The 15094-nt window shown below is 33.7% G+C and overlaps 5 protein-coding genes across 9 annotated transcripts in view; 2 read left to right on the top strand and 3 right to left on the bottom strand.

The window, feature by feature from the left end:
• LOC117239544 (zinc finger protein 395) overlaps positions 1-1869 on the bottom strand; it is an 88817-nt gene extending 86948 nt beyond the window's left edge. For both annotated transcript variants that reach the window (XM_033505199.1, XM_033505200.1), the window contains exon 1: positions 575-1869. In XM_033505199.1, the coding sequence (XP_033361090.1) occupies positions 575-964 (390 nt within the window). In that variant the 5' untranslated portion in view covers positions 965-1869. The remainder of the gene's footprint in view (positions 1-574) is intronic.
• A 972-nt stretch (positions 1870-2841) lies between these two features.
• LOC117239546 (slit homolog 1 protein-like) lies at positions 2842-6532 on the top strand. 2 transcript variants are annotated; one of them, XM_033505203.1, is made up of 5 exons: positions 2842-3419; positions 4855-5027; positions 5176-5409; positions 5495-5655; positions 5889-6532. In XM_033505203.1, exons 1-5 carry the CDS (start codon positions 3407-3409, stop codon positions 6505-6507), a joined length of 1200 nt encoding a protein of 399 aa, XP_033361094.1. In that variant the 5' UTR covers positions 2842-3406; the 3' UTR covers positions 6508-6532. The 2 variants fall into 2 exon arrangements, with proteins under 2 accessions (XP_033361094.1, XP_033361093.1); XM_033505202.1 differs by lacking the exon at positions 2842-3419 and adding an exon at positions 4431-4694.
• Positions 6533-6790: 258 nt separating this feature from the next.
• On the bottom strand, positions 6791-9492 carry LOC117239547 (lipoyltransferase 1, mitochondrial). Of its 3 annotated transcripts, XM_033505205.1 has the most exons (5): positions 9111-9492; positions 8448-9056; positions 7913-8020; positions 7474-7687; positions 6791-7412 (listed from the first exon to the last, which is right to left on the bottom strand). In XM_033505205.1, the coding sequence occupies exons 2-5, from the start codon at positions 9024-9026 to the stop codon at positions 7063-7065; spliced, it is 1251 nt and encodes a 416-aa protein (XP_033361096.1). In that variant the 5' UTR covers positions 9027-9056; positions 9111-9492; the 3' UTR covers positions 6791-7062. The 3 variants fall into 3 exon arrangements, with proteins under 3 accessions (XP_033361096.1, XP_033361097.1, XP_033361095.1); XM_033505206.1 differs by having other exon boundaries at positions 8460-9396; XM_033505204.1 differs by lacking the exon at positions 9111-9492 and having other exon boundaries at positions 8448-9065.
• Positions 9111-9736, bottom strand: LOC117239549. Its single transcript, XM_033505207.1, has one exon. It carries the CDS (start codon positions 9392-9394, stop codon positions 9242-9244), a length of 153 nt encoding a protein of 50 aa, XP_033361098.1. The 5' UTR covers positions 9395-9736; the 3' UTR covers positions 9111-9241.
• Positions 9737-11025: 1289 nt separating this feature from the next.
• On the top strand, positions 11026-14879 carry LOC117239543 (prolyl endopeptidase). The gene is made up of 13 exons (XM_033505196.1): positions 11026-11186; positions 11261-11374; positions 11591-11814; positions 11875-12062; positions 12142-12367; positions 12507-12666; positions 12749-12949; positions 13074-13256; positions 13357-13470; positions 13536-13684; positions 13754-13966; positions 14048-14372; positions 14440-14879. Exons 1-13 carry the CDS (start codon positions 11058-11060, stop codon positions 14503-14505), a joined length of 2292 nt encoding a protein of 763 aa, XP_033361087.1. The 5' UTR covers positions 11026-11057; the 3' UTR covers positions 14506-14879.
• Positions 14880-15094: the final 215 nt, after the last annotated feature.

Raw genomic sequence — 15094 nt, 5'->3', positions numbered from 1 at the left:
GGCGGTACGGATGACGTATCAAACCTCGTTATGCCTAACGTGCACCGCCAATGCTTTGTGCGTTTTTCTTTAAACGTATGTATATACAGCGTATATATGTTTGTAATATATGAGTATGTGATATACAGCAATACACAGCGCTACCGAGAATGAGAAAGGAATGTACTATACATACATGTAAATAAGAGCGAAACTTTGACCTATTCCTCCCTTTCCAATATCAATTCTCATTGAATCAATTTCATATTGAACATAAAATTTGGCAGTTAGTGATAGAAATCTGATAATTAGAAATTTGATCTAGAAATATAAAATTGTTTAATTCGATCATTCGAAAATAAAATTTACCAAATTATTGCCAGTTCAAAATAAATAAACTACCCAATAAACTTATCGTCAAAGATTACAAGAAAGCGAACTTAAAAGTAACTAGCGTCACATCCGCCATCCGAGAGTTACGGCAATACGGGTTTTGAAAACTCTGAAAAGATGTACTGTTTGCTCGAAATACGCAAAATTAAACAGAAGAGATAAGAGAAAGTAGAACAAAATGGGTATTACCAAACTCACTCACCTCTTGGCCGTTCGGTACAATTATCACGTCTACTTCGTCGAGGTGCTCGCGATGTTGCGTGACCTCTGCGTGAATTTCCCGTCCGTTGTACGTAAGATAGACCTTCTGGCCGGGTACGAGATGCGCGCTGGTGACAGAGCCGAAACCAGGCCCGATCAAATCGCGATCAGAGTATTCGGTGCTGGGACTCGGCGGACGGCCGCCGGGAACGGAATCGAAGCGCACGGAGTAGCGAGTCTTCGGTGTAATGCTGAGGCCTGACTCGGACGCGGCTGACGCCGGCGTTTTTACGGCGTGAATGACGCCACTGTAGTATTTCCCGTCCTCGCCGGGAGCACACACTCTGGTGCCGATTATGCTACGTTTCGCCAGCCTCTTACCCGTCGACATTATTCGTGATTATCTATGGTTAAACGATCTCGGCTCTCGTTTCGATCACTTCGATAAATCGATTGAAACGTTCGACGAGGATTCTAACACACCGATATACTTCACAACAAAATACCATGTATCGAATCGTTCTCGAAAGTATCTCGCGCGAATTCGCCTCTCGTATAGATCATTTGCACCGCGGTTAAAGACTCACTCTTCGACTACCGTCCGCGAAACTCACGTTAAAAAACGTACGTAGATGCAGAAACCGGAAACAAATTTGGATCACACTAGAGAAGAAATAATGTCACGCGCGATTCAACAGTTCGACACTTTCCATAAGAGATGATCGAAACACGATTGATATATTATGTCTATGATTCGAATGAATATTTGGAAAGACACTCCCGGAAACTAGAACACCAGTTTTACTCGTCGTGTGTAGCTTCAGCTCTTTTTCTTTCCTTTCTTTCTTCCTACGTCTCCGAAACTCCGTACTGCGACACGTTGCTTTAGGTCATCGTTCCGTGATAACTCGTCGAGGACAGATTGGGCAGTTTTGCGTGAAATTGCAATCGCGATAACAAATGCGATCCTAAACCGAGGAAGGACGCGGTGGCCTTCGCGGCCTGAACACAGAACTCAACGTATCAACAAAACGGCGTGCACCGTTGCCTGTATTCGTCACGCCGTCCGCATGTTCGAGGCACTTCGTGATCGATTTGTGATAATACTTTGGAGTGCACGCGGTAGATAGCATAATATATGACTGACGCTTGCCGGTGAGTAGAAATCCGGCGCTGTACGGTAACTTGAACGAGCAAGCGGTACACGATTCAATGGTATACGGGCAGGAGTAGGACTCGCGGTACCCGACATGTGACGCACAGCTGAGCGACCGAGGGACTGAGGACAGACTACCAAGCGGCTTTCACTGCGCCGGCCGGCCGCCCGCCCGCCCGGGAAAAACAGCTGATAGATAACAACAAACCCACGTGATTCGGCCTCGAACACCGATTGGTCGCGCTCGCTGACCTACTTACTCTCATTGGCCGTCCGCCCGGACAACGAGAAGAACGGGAAAAAATCGCAGACTAGAACCCTAGCCAAAGCATTTCGCTCATCAAGACCTTCCACTTTCTCAGCCCTCTCCTCTTTTCGTACGCCTGTACTCGGCGTCCTTTCTGGCGTCCCTCTTTTCTATGCGCAAAGTACGTCGATTACATACAGGCTCATATGAAATCTTGCACACCATCGATTTACTTTGTCAAATTAACCTAAAAGTATTCATGGAAATATCGATTTTGCATAGGTTTTATAAACGACAGTTTTGTAATCAGCTGGTACTTAAATACACAAAGCAGTCATTTTGTCATCAGCTGAGAACGCCTGTGACGAAATCGAAGCGAGTGATCAGTCTGCCGATAGGTACAAAGCCCGCGTCAAAGAAGCCTCTCTTCGTAAGATATTCCTACTGCCGCTCGCACACCATACTGTAACATCTTTTTAATGAAATACCTTGAATTTCCTCAAGATTCTTACTTTTTGGTAAAGTAATGTCTGTAGGAAAAGGGGAGTTATGCGTTTCATCGCAATAAATATTGTTTTAACAGAGAAAAACTATGTTTATGGTTCAGCTGTCAGTAGAAGGCGGCCATTTTACGTCAGCTGAGAAGGTCGGTGACGACACACATTGAGTGAAATATCTTTCGCATGGCAGTCGAGCGTCAGGGAATGTGTCACAGAGAACCTCACCTACAAAGTTATTTGCAAAGCTTGTCACTGTACCGGAAACAGTGTATACTTTATATTTTTTATTTAAAGAACAAATTCATCCTTCCTATCAAATATATAAAATTAATTAAAAACATGTAATTTCAATCCGATAAAAAGTTCAATATTTTACAATTATTTCTCTGTTTCTTATACGATATCCTGCCTTGTAATGCAAAATTGTCGTATATTCAATATTTAATCGTAACAATGTCAAATTAGTACTTCGTGTCAGCTGAGGGCGCTAGTGACGAAACACAGTGGAGTGGATAGTCTGTGAGAGCAGCGATATATTTTGTTGGCCAATTCGTAGTAGCTTTCGCAAACCGGTAGATGACCGTGATTTTTAGTCCATTCCGAGTGATTTTGAGCAGCATAGAGTCGTAGGTACATCGATGAAAAATCGACTTCAGGTAAAAACGTAATTACGCCGATAAATGCGGCGTGGTCGGTAAAGGTGAGGCAGCTGCAGTGCCATACCGTATGCTTGTCATGGCGGCATGGAGGACGAGCAATGAAAATGGCCGGAAGATGCAAGGGGCAGTGGGGAGGGATGGTAAGGCCGAATAGAAGGCAGCGGTCCACGCGTTCTCAGCAGCCTATCCTAGATTTATTTCCGTGGATGTTGCGCAATAAACGCTACACTGTTAGCTCACTGAATGCTACCCCTCGTTTAACTTCGAAGAGATGCCAAGGGCTAGTGAGTAACATGTTAATTGTCATCGGCTGCCATTCTTTTCATCGCATAAAGGAGCGCGATTATGTTCGCCATGTATATGCGCTGTAATGTAATTTCTCGCTGTCAATGTAATGGAGACTTAGTCATCCTTGTATTATATTAATGCACCTCTTTAACGCTATCCACGTTTTGGCGTTCACATGGAAACGCTTTCCACACGGGGAATTTCGAATGAAAGAAGGCGCACGGAATTTTTACGAAAAGTTTTTATCGGTTTTCAAGAATCAGTAAATGAAAATAAAGAGGTACAACAAGTAGTTTACAGTACGCTTTCACTGTATCGATCATGAGAAAGCAACTCTATAAGAAAAACTAAATCACGTTTTAATTGTGTTTTCAAGTATGTCTCAGACTGAGCAACTTTATTTTTCTAAAAACGTGGTAATATAAATCTTATTATTTGACATTGCTTGGTTTCATCGTTATTATTTTTTTATTCATACTCAGATATGTCTATTAATAAACATACATACATCAAACTTATATTCTTATTAAAGCAAAAAGTTATTCAATCTTGATATCTTATTTAAATACATGCATGAATTCCATATGTTTTCACAGGAGAGTATTCTACGGTGTAGACAATAAAATCTGCGTTTTAATCACTGAATTAGCTACATTGCGAATATCAATTTGAAGAAACTTATTGAAGTTATCATTTTAATAACAAGAAATTTTAGAAAATTATTTTTTTTATTTCTAACAATAAAATTATAACAAGCTCAAAATTTGGAGAACCATATGATATGAATATTTCTTTTACTGATTACCATCCGTTTCTGATACGCCGTTGTTTCTGCCTATGAACGTATCAGTTAGATTAAAATATGTAATACAAAATGATGAATAATGCCTGATAAATAACATCTTACTTTTCATCGTACTCTTCTTTCACCCTTCGTTTAAGGAATAAAATTTCCAGTTGTTCCAATAGTTCTCAACATGAATAGAAAATAGTTCTCAACGTTCCAGTAATAAGGAAAAACATTAGGTAATAAATAATTGTATTCAGCTACTTTTTATTTCAAATTGCTTCATATGTTTTTCATTGCGGAAAACACATTGTTTCTGTCAAAAAAAAAATAATGGGAACGGTAAGAAAATTGAGACGATACGATGACGTATCTCAATCGTTAACACATTTATCCACGATATCCATCCAGTCATGTTGCAAGATAAGATTACATTGGCGGGGCAATCACGAGCCACAAGAAAACGCAATAATCTCTATCAGAAGTGAATTTGCTGTACTATTACTTCGAAAATCATTAGTTGCGGTATAAGTTTAACGAATTTTCGTGAAATCTATCGTTTACTTTTATTACCATGACCCATGGTATCGCCGTCTATTTAACCATTTCACTTATTTCGATGTTTTCCGCTTGCGGGACGACAGTTTTGACGCGACAATGCTCGTCGTTTTGCGTGTGTGACACTTGGTATGGTTTGGAGCGTGCTTCTTGTGTGGGCCGCCATCTTTACAGTATACATACAGGTGCACCGAACAACGTGCAAGCACTCGACTTATCGGATAATGTGATATCACTTTTAAGTAACTTCGAGTTAGCGGTATGTTTGAATTTATTAAATTATTTTTCTTTGTTTGTAATTATATGCAACTGAGTATAAATTTTATTGAAGCAAATTCTGATAATAATTTCACTAAAATATTGTGAATTTGTGCGCATAGTAAGTGAGAAATTGTTCATTACTTTAGGATGTTGGAATGACGAGATTAAAGTACCTTAATCTTTCTGAGAATGCAATCAGTGAAATCGGCCTAAATGCTTTTGATGGCCTTACGAATTTAACGATCTTGGATCTATCGAAAAATAGACTCCATGATATTTCAGATGAAGTCTTTGAAAGAAACAGAAATCTACGAATCTTAATACTATCGAAAAATAATTTCAATTCGCATGTACCGAAATTACGATCCTCTTCGTTAATGGTATTACCATATGTATATCTGTGATAAAATTACTATCTCCGATAAAAATTTCATTTTTAATAAGGTGAAGTAAATTTCGATGCAGGGACTAAGTTTGGATTCATGTCAGATTAGTCATTTACCTCCAGATACGTTCAATGGACTCACGCACGTTCGTCGTCTCGATCTTTCAAATAATTTGATGATTCAGATGAGTACCATCGTCGTGCAAACATTGCATGTTTTGAACAAATTATCATTAGAAGGGTACGATGAACAAAGCACATAAAATTAATACATGTATATCACATTATTTTATTAACATAATTGTTTCGAATAAGAATTTAACTTTTACTCTTAAAACTTCATTACATTTTATTTGTTATCAATAATATTCACTTCTCAACATCTCGAATAATTGACATATCTTACCTTGTGTAGATATGTCAGAATTGTTCAAAGAAACATAAACAAAATTTTCATTTTTTCATTCTTTCCAGAAATCCATGGTCTTGCAATAAAATTATGTTTGAGTTACAAACATATCTCAATACTAAGAGCATCGAATTCAACGAAGTTTGCGGTAAGAAAATTAACGTAAAAAAATTCGAGAAAATGATTAATCTTCCCACAAAATCACGTAGTTATCATCATTTGGCAAATGCGAGTATGCTTTTTGATGAAACTAAATCGGTAACGGAATATAATGTATCGAATACACTGAAGGATAAAAATCTGTCAACATGTGAACAAATGATAAACCAAATGCATGTTGTCGATTATAAATCTGTAGTATATTGGTTTCTTCTTCTTGGTTTTATACTTGGTATTTCAAGTGGAGTATTCATTTCTTATATTTGGTTGTCGAGGATGTGTTTGTGTAACCGAAGATACAGGTATCACGAACAATTTAACGACGAATTAATAACCTCCCAACGACTGTCTTTGCTGGATTCGTATTTACAAGGACTCATAAGTAGCGATAGAAGTTTGATAGAATCTTGTCCAGGTACCCCGCCACCTCAATATCGTGATGTTATGCTGCGACCTAACCTCTATCCACCAAGAGTATCGAATTTAAATAACAATGGTAACGGATATGGAGAAATGTATACATAACCTCAGAAGGTAACTTATTGTTGTAGTATGACAGGGAAAAGTAAAAATGCACATCACTACGTTATTTATTCAGCATTGAAGCTTTAATTTTTGTTACATTACATATTTTTCATAGAATATTTTTTATATATGTTTGTTGTTATGCATCGTACATTAACGATTACATCATTGACCAATAACTAATAATTAGATTAATAATAAAATTATTTACGAAAAAAGAAAACTGGATGAAGAATTTAGTAAATTAATTGTTGATAACTAATCATTAATGGCTACACGTATATATATATATCTTTGTTAACAACATTTATTAACAAGAACAAACACGACTTATACGTGCATATAACAATAATGCAAAAATATAAAATCAATAGCTACATAACTAAAAGCGCATTTTTTATCATTTATATTACAATATAAGAAGAATTATAAGAGTAAAGCTATATACAGTTCAGACTTATGCTAATAATGCGAGTAATCGTACAATAATTCGGTTCTCGTTTTGAACACAACGACAATTTAAGTACAATCATTGTTATTGTTCGATGGGTTTAATCATTGCGTGGCAATCATATTACTTTTATCTACATTTTGATTAGTACTTAGCGTAACAGTCTTGCAACCGATTGCGGTTATTATATTTTCCATTACTCCATGATCGTATCTCGTACCACGTAGATTAGTTATTACGCTCACGTCTTGACTAAAATCTTTCGATACCAAATTAGCTGGCAGCTTCATCTTGATTTCCTCAATGATGCCGTTTTGTATTTCTAGCGCTAAATTAAATTGATGGACTTTGTCGTCTTCAGTAGGTACATCTACAACGCGTGTTACCGTGAATTTCGGTGTTTTACCATAATTCCATTCCCAGGAACGAAATTCGCTTATTAATTTGTCCAATCCTGAAAATAATAATTAAAAAATATTAGACAAAGAATTATACCTTTTTTAATATTTATATACCTGGAAACCAGTCCTCGGTAGGATTGATATATTGAAATCCTTTTTGACGCTGAATGAGATCCTGTCCACCATCATCAAGAACAAGAGCTTTAGTGCGAAGATATTCCCAGCCTATTGCAGTAATGAGTTTGTCCATTCGGATATGAGAATTTATATCAATTAAATTTTTTATTGAAGATCGTATGGATGCAGTAGCATTTGTTTCTATACCATCCTGTAATACATACAAATAAACATATAAAAATATCAAATAAACATATTTTTTGAAATTTAAAATTATAAAAAAATTAAGTTCTGTTTTTATATTCAGCAACTAGAAAGATTACATTTGAAAAAAGTATAAAAATTCTGTCATATTGTATTTTGAAAAAAGTAATTAGATCTTTTAATAGTGATTATAAATAATATCTATCTTGCAACATAATTGAAAATAATTTACCTTCTTCTTCTCGAGCGCTAAGCTTAAAGCTGTTTTGTTTACATTGACCAATAGGGTGCAGTGATGATATGCATTAGGCCGTCCTAATTTCGCTGCAGTACCAGATATCTGCGTTTTAAAATAGTTAAGGATATATAGGTAAATTTTTGCAAAGCGCAAAGCTTTGCTCTTATGTAGGTTGTTCCAACTGGGTTTTTAATGTTACTTCGTACAAAATAAAGAAAAGTCTGTTAGTGTTTTTCTCGAGAATATTCTACTTTTATAAAATGAATATAAATTTTTAAATAAATCATTACACGCTATTAAAATTTTAGAATATACAACTAAGGATTCTGCAATATAAAATGCCACATACATATACACATGCTCCTTAAAGTTTTATAATAATTTTACAATTATTTTATATATATTTATTATTATTTTATAATTAACTTCGTTCCAGCAAATTAAACACCGACTAATGTAATCATTGAAAATGTAATTTTGGAACACCCTGAATAAAAAAATATATATGTAAGTATTTTTAATACATTACATGAAAGGATACTTTGTACTTCTCTTCGACAACGATGTCCTCGCGTTTATTAACCTCGGCTTCTACACCCCATTCCCGATACAAAGCTCTGGTAATGATGTCCAGATTATATCTTCGATTATATCGTTCCCGTGGCGTGAAGAAGGACAAATTCAAATTACCATGATCATGATAGACAGTACCACCACCACTGTTACGTCGGACCAGAACTATACCGCGTTTTTCAGCCAGTTGAGTGTTGTGCTCAATCCATGGATTTTGATGTCGTCCTATTACTACACACGGGTCGTTACGCCATAGGAGTAATACGTGGTGATTCGTAAAATTATAGTTGTTATAGAGCCAATGTTCTAACGCTAAATTGGTGAACACATCTGTGGCTTGCGATATGAATACTGACTTCGTAATCGAATCATTAGCGTCATTCTGGTTGTCGTTAAAGCTCGTTGAGTATTTACACATGTGATACAAATTGGGGGTGATATTGTATTGGGGTTTCCGTTTAATAATGATCATAAATCTGTTTATCAGAGACATTTTCCTTTCGTTGTGCACGTGTAAGTAGAATTTATTTTTCATACACACGCAAAATCACTGCCTACTTTTTTTATGTCACGATGAATCGAACGATAGGTACGTATGTCAGCACTGATATGAAAATCGTACTCCTTGGAAACGTTGTACGTGAAATCAGTCTTTAATTACTAAATTTGCGAGACTTCCTTTAACACCTCTGTTTTTGTAACGAAATCAGCCTTGACAATGTTTAATATTTTTGTCCGTAGATAGCACCCTTACTGACAAAATCTCGAAAAGTTAGATTGAATGGCTGTTATAGAAATTAGGTAATCGTGAAGGGCAATTGTTTGATGCAACCACTTCCACGTTTGATCCAGGGAGTTAATACGGTATCGGATACCTAAACAGTCTCGGCAGTCCTTTTGCATTCCTCCGTGTGCTGACAGTTTGGAAAGTATTCAAATTATCCGCAACGAACGGTATACGGTGACTAGGGCGACCTCTTCCTCTCTATCGATGCGTAAATTCCGTCCAAGATAGAATCGCTGGTTCTTGTAACGTTACTACACTTGAGAATAAATTGCACGCAACTACGAATCGGAGCTAAAATTCACTGATGCACTCTCCGATTCACTGTGAATACTCTAGCGGGAGATTTTAATGTTATATAAACTCCTACTATAGTTGAAGAAAGTAGTGGGAGGTCTTTAAACCTCCATGCGGGAGGTTATCTAAGTTCACAGCACAAAGTACAGGCAGTACAGCTGACCTGCTCATGATAACACGTCACAAATGTATATATCTTCTTCTTCGTAATCGACTCTCTCCCACGAAGTTTCAGACTCGTAAATAGTACCATGCATATCCTTCCGTATTCTCCTTAATTTTTTCATATAAATATATTTGCTAAAAAATTGTATTCTGTGTGAATTTTATTTATTGTAATATTGTCTGTTATTAGATTAAATAAAAAAATGTTAATAATGGAAAATTAATTTGTTATCAATTTTAAACTATGCTATTCCGTTTAAAGGTTATAAGTAATTACATTATATTTGGAAAAATAGTATCAGATTTTGTAAAAATATTTATATTACATGTATTTTTTTCAGTATTTTTAAATAACAAATATGGATAAAATAAAAATAAAGTTTATGTAAAATAGAGCATTAAAAATGTATATACCTCTTATTTTTTTATCTGTATAAACATTTGTCTTTATTGTACGATACTGTGCTTCGTATTTATATCCTAGTAACAGCTAAGTAATACTGTATGGTATTGGAAGAAGTAATTAAGGCCAATTTGATAAGAATATATCCCCTATTCTTCCGTATCATGCGTTCACACTACTATTGCATTTATAACTATGTTGATAAATGACATTTTTAATTACTCCGATACAAATTTTTTATCCTTATTGGCCCTTACCATACACACAACTGATCGCAGTTTGTCAGTTTTTTTCAAATGTATTTTATATCAACTGTCACGTGATTTTTATCTAATATTGTACGAATTGTCTTTAACCGTGCTCGTTAAAATGAAAGCTGATCATAATTTAATTTTGACTGGAACGTTTCATGTAGAAATCGCATACGTGAAATACGATTTCGTGAAGAACAAGATAAGATTTGTATTTTTTTAAGAAAAGCAGATACGACGAGCGCTTTATGCGTAATTATAATTTGCTATATTTAAACGAGTAGCTTATATGTATTATCGAATTTGTTGAAGATGCAATAAAAATATTTAATATTTATATTTTAATAATGTATAATTTTGCAATAGTGATGGTTTTAACTAAACAAATATTTACCAAAACGGTGCATAAATATATATATATATATATATATATAACATATATATATATATATATATATATATAAAGGATATAAATCTTTTTAAGACATTTATCAGAGTTTATTCAGAAAAGTAACAATTTTTGTACTATATATATATATATATCACTTGTAGATTAATAGAATTTTGATTGTATTGGTGACTATTTTAACGTGTAATATTACAAAAAAGCATTTTAGTGTATTATATTTCACAAAAAGTATGTGTTAAGTAAGAAAAATACGTATTATGGCTATGTTCTTAATTGCAAACATATCGACAAAAATTTGCTCACGTAAAATTCAAACTGGTATTTACAAGAATTTGCTTAGTAAGCGCCCACAATTTATTTGCGCATCGGCTTTTTCGACTGTGAAAGTAAGATTTTGTAGTAACATAATTGTCAGCGATACTGCCAAAATTTCAATTATATTATTTCGAAAAATATCTAGGTGCTGGACCCTACGATACGAAAACACATAGAAAATCAAAAAATAATGGAGAAATTGCAATATCCTGAAGCGTATCGCGATGAAACCATTGTCGATAATTATCATGGTGTCGAGGTTAGAATAAGAAAAAAGATAATCTTTTTAAATGAAGTTTATACGTAAATATGTTTATAAATAACATTTCTTTGATGATAGAAACAGTTTATCTTAATAAACTAATAGTAGTACGAGATATATTTCTACTTTTTAGTTAAACATAATAATAAATTTTATTCAAAATAGAAATTAAAAACAATATAAAGCATGAGACTTTATCATTCTTATTACCAGGTTCAAGATTCATATAGATGGTTAGAAGATCCTGATTCTGAAAAGACTAAAGCATTTGTTGATGCTCAGAATGCTGTTACCATACCATATTTAGCTTCATGCAAAGCACGTCAAGATATTCATGATCGATTAAAACAATTATGGGATTTTCCAAAATATTCATGTCCTGCTAGATATGGAAATAAGTATTATTTCTATAAAAATACTGGCTTACAAAACCAAAGGTAATAATAGTAAATATTAATCTATGTTTGATTATTACACATGAATATTTCTTTTTCCAGTGTTCTGTATGTACAAGATACATTGGATAGTGAACCTAGAATATTCTTAGATCCAAATACTTTGTCAGAAGATGGTACCATTGCGATTACTAGTAGTAAATTTAGCGAAGATGGTAGCATATATGCATATGGTTTGTCTATTAGTGGATCTGACTGGTGTACAATCCACTTCATGAATACAGAAACTGGTACAATTTGCATTTTTATCTGTAAAAAGAATTTATAATTACATGGCTCATAGTCTCAATGCTTAAATAATACATATAGGTGAAAAATACCCAGAAATTTTGGAAAAAGTAAAATTTTCTCCAATAACATGGACTCACGACAATCGTGGGATCTTTTATGGTTGTTACCCAGATCAAAAAGGTAAAACCGATGGTTCAGAAACAGAAGGTAATCGAGATCAAAAGCTATGCTATCATATTGTTGGTACACCTCAGTCAGAAGATGTCATTGTAGTTGAATTTCCTGAAGAACCTTTATGGAGGATGTGAGTGATACATTATGTATGTGTTTTAACAAAGTTGATTAATTGTAAATACGTATGATTGCATCCTATGTGTTTCATGCAAACATATTTGATTAAATATTACCTAACACACTTGTTGCATATGTTTCTCTGTCTTTAGAGGCGCACAAGTTTCTGATTGTGGAAAATGGTTAATTGTTACACCTGTGAAAGATTGTAGAGATAATTTAGTTTACTTTACGGAATTGAAACCAGAGAAGAAAATAGCAGAAAAGTTACAATTAACCCAAGTAGTTGACAAACTTGAAGCTGATTATGAAGTTAGTGATAATAGTAGCATGAATATTTATTCTTTTAGTTTTAATATTTTTTTTACTACTTAACCTTTTCTTTCCTAATTAGTATGTAACAAACGATGATACCAAGGCAATATTTCGGACAAATAAAAACGCGCCGAATTACAAATTAATAGCTATAGATTTATTGGATTATAAGCAAGAAAAATGGGTTGATCTTTTACCAGAACATCCTGATAATGTATTAGATTGGGCATGTGCAGTTGACGGTGATAAATTTGTAGCTTGTTATATTGCAGATGTTAAGGTAACCATGAATTAATATTACTCAAAACAAATACAAAAAATTGTAACATTGTGATGGAAAAATTTAGTATTAAACAAAGTAAAAATGAAGTTATGATGTCATTAATCTTGTTTGTTTTTTGTAGAATATTTTACAATTACACAGTTTAACAAGTGGTGAAAAACTTAGAATATTTCCGCTTGATGTTGGTACAATAGTTAATTTTGCGGGACAAAAAAAATATTCCGAAATATTTTATCAATTCAAATCATTTCTAGTTCCTGGTATTATATACAGAGTTGATTTGAAAAATGAAGAAGAACCACAAGTTAGTATTAACTTCACAAATAATAGTGATATTACTAGGAACGTAACTTTAAAGAAAATTAAAAAGAATTGTATGTGTATATATATAAATGTATTTATAGGTACTACGCGAAATTAAAGTAAAAAATTTTGATCCAAGTTTGTACAAGACTAGTCAAATATTTTATACAAGCAAAGATGGTACAAAGATTCCAATGTTTATAGTAATGAAACATGTAAGTATTGTTTAAATTCATTAAATTTATACTAAACAAAGTACAGTAATGGATCTTTTATTTAGGATGCAGTTTTGGATGGTTCCATGCCAGCTTTATTATATGGCTACGGTGGCTTTAATGTTAGCATTCAACCGACGTTTAGCGTTACAAAGCTGGTGTTTGTTCAGCATTTAAATGGAGTACTTGCCGTGGCAAATATTCGTGGTGGCGGGTAAGTTGAGTAAGCAACGACGTTAGTCGAATGTGTTTCTGATATATAATATTTTATTATGTATTTTAGTGAATATGGAGAAAAATGGCATAATGGGGGACGATTTTTTAACAAACAAAATGTATTTGATGATTTCCAAGCCGCTGCTGAATATTTGGTTGAAAAAGGATATACCACTTCTTCGAAACTAAGTATTTTAGGTGCCAGTAATGGAGGTTTATTAGTTGCTGCATGCGTAAATCAAAGACCTGATCTGTTTGGTGCTGCAATTGCTCAAGTTGGGTAAGTCGATATGCTAATTCTATTAAAAAATGTTGATCTTCTATTTTATCTTATATTTTATGTTTTACATTTATCGTACAGGGTAATGGATATGTTACGTTTCCATAAATTTACCATTGGTGTTGCCTGGGTATCTGATTACGGTAGTTCGGATGACCCAAAACATTTTGAAAATCTTTTAAAATATTCTCCGTTGCATAATGTGAGAATCCCGGAGAATGGACAGTATCCCGCAACATTATTATTAACTGCCGATCACGATGATCGAGTAGTACCATTACACAGTCTAAAACTTATCGCCACTCTGCAGTGTACATTGGGAAAATTACCACAACAAACAAATCCTTTACTAATTAAAATAGAGACTAAAGCCGGACATGGTGGTGGAAAACCGACTATGAAAGTGGTTAGTATTAACATATAATAATTAACTGATCATGCATGCATAATTAACATTGTATTTTTCATTTCAGATCGAAGAGAGTACAGACATTTTAGCATTTATTGTGAAGTCATTGAACTTAGAATTTAAATTGTAACATATATCGACAATATTAACATTCTTATATTTGATACTAAGTACAGGTCTTTTAACACAATTCTGTCTATGGATCAAATCCTTTGTATTTTATCCTTCTTTGATTGCTGTGTTACTAATGTGGATATGATATGTTAGTAGGGAGAAAAAAAAATGAAAAACTTACTTTGTTCCTAACAGTTAATTGGACAGAATTAATTTTAATACATTTGAAAACATTATTGCTATACAATGGGAAGTGTTTTTACATTATGACCGTTCATATTACGAAATAATATTTCGAAATATTCTAGAATGCTTTTTAGCAAATTATTTTATAGTAAAAATCTTTTTTGTATCAAATAAAAAATTTATGTAATTTACTATAGCCTACCTCTCCCATTTAATGTAACAAAATACATTTTCTAATTCACGTTACTAACTTCTAGGATTAAGTGATAATATTGATCAAATTCTGTATAATGTGATTTTTTATTTTTATTAAATATTGAATAACAAGAAAAGATTTTATTGATAAAATATATTATTGAACTTTTACGTTTTACGTACATTTAACATTAAAAAATTAGGAAAAATAATATAGGATATCT

Source organism: Bombus vosnesenskii, unplaced genomic scaffold (genome assembly GCF_011952255.1).
Source record: "Bombus vosnesenskii isolate JDL3184/JDL3185 unplaced genomic scaffold, Bvos_JDL3184-5_v1.1 scf7180000014105, whole genome shotgun sequence".
NCBI classification, from domain to species: domain Eukaryota; kingdom Metazoa; phylum Arthropoda; class Insecta; order Hymenoptera; family Apidae; genus Bombus; species Bombus vosnesenskii.
This window is presented reverse-complemented; position numbering and strand designations above follow the sequence as displayed.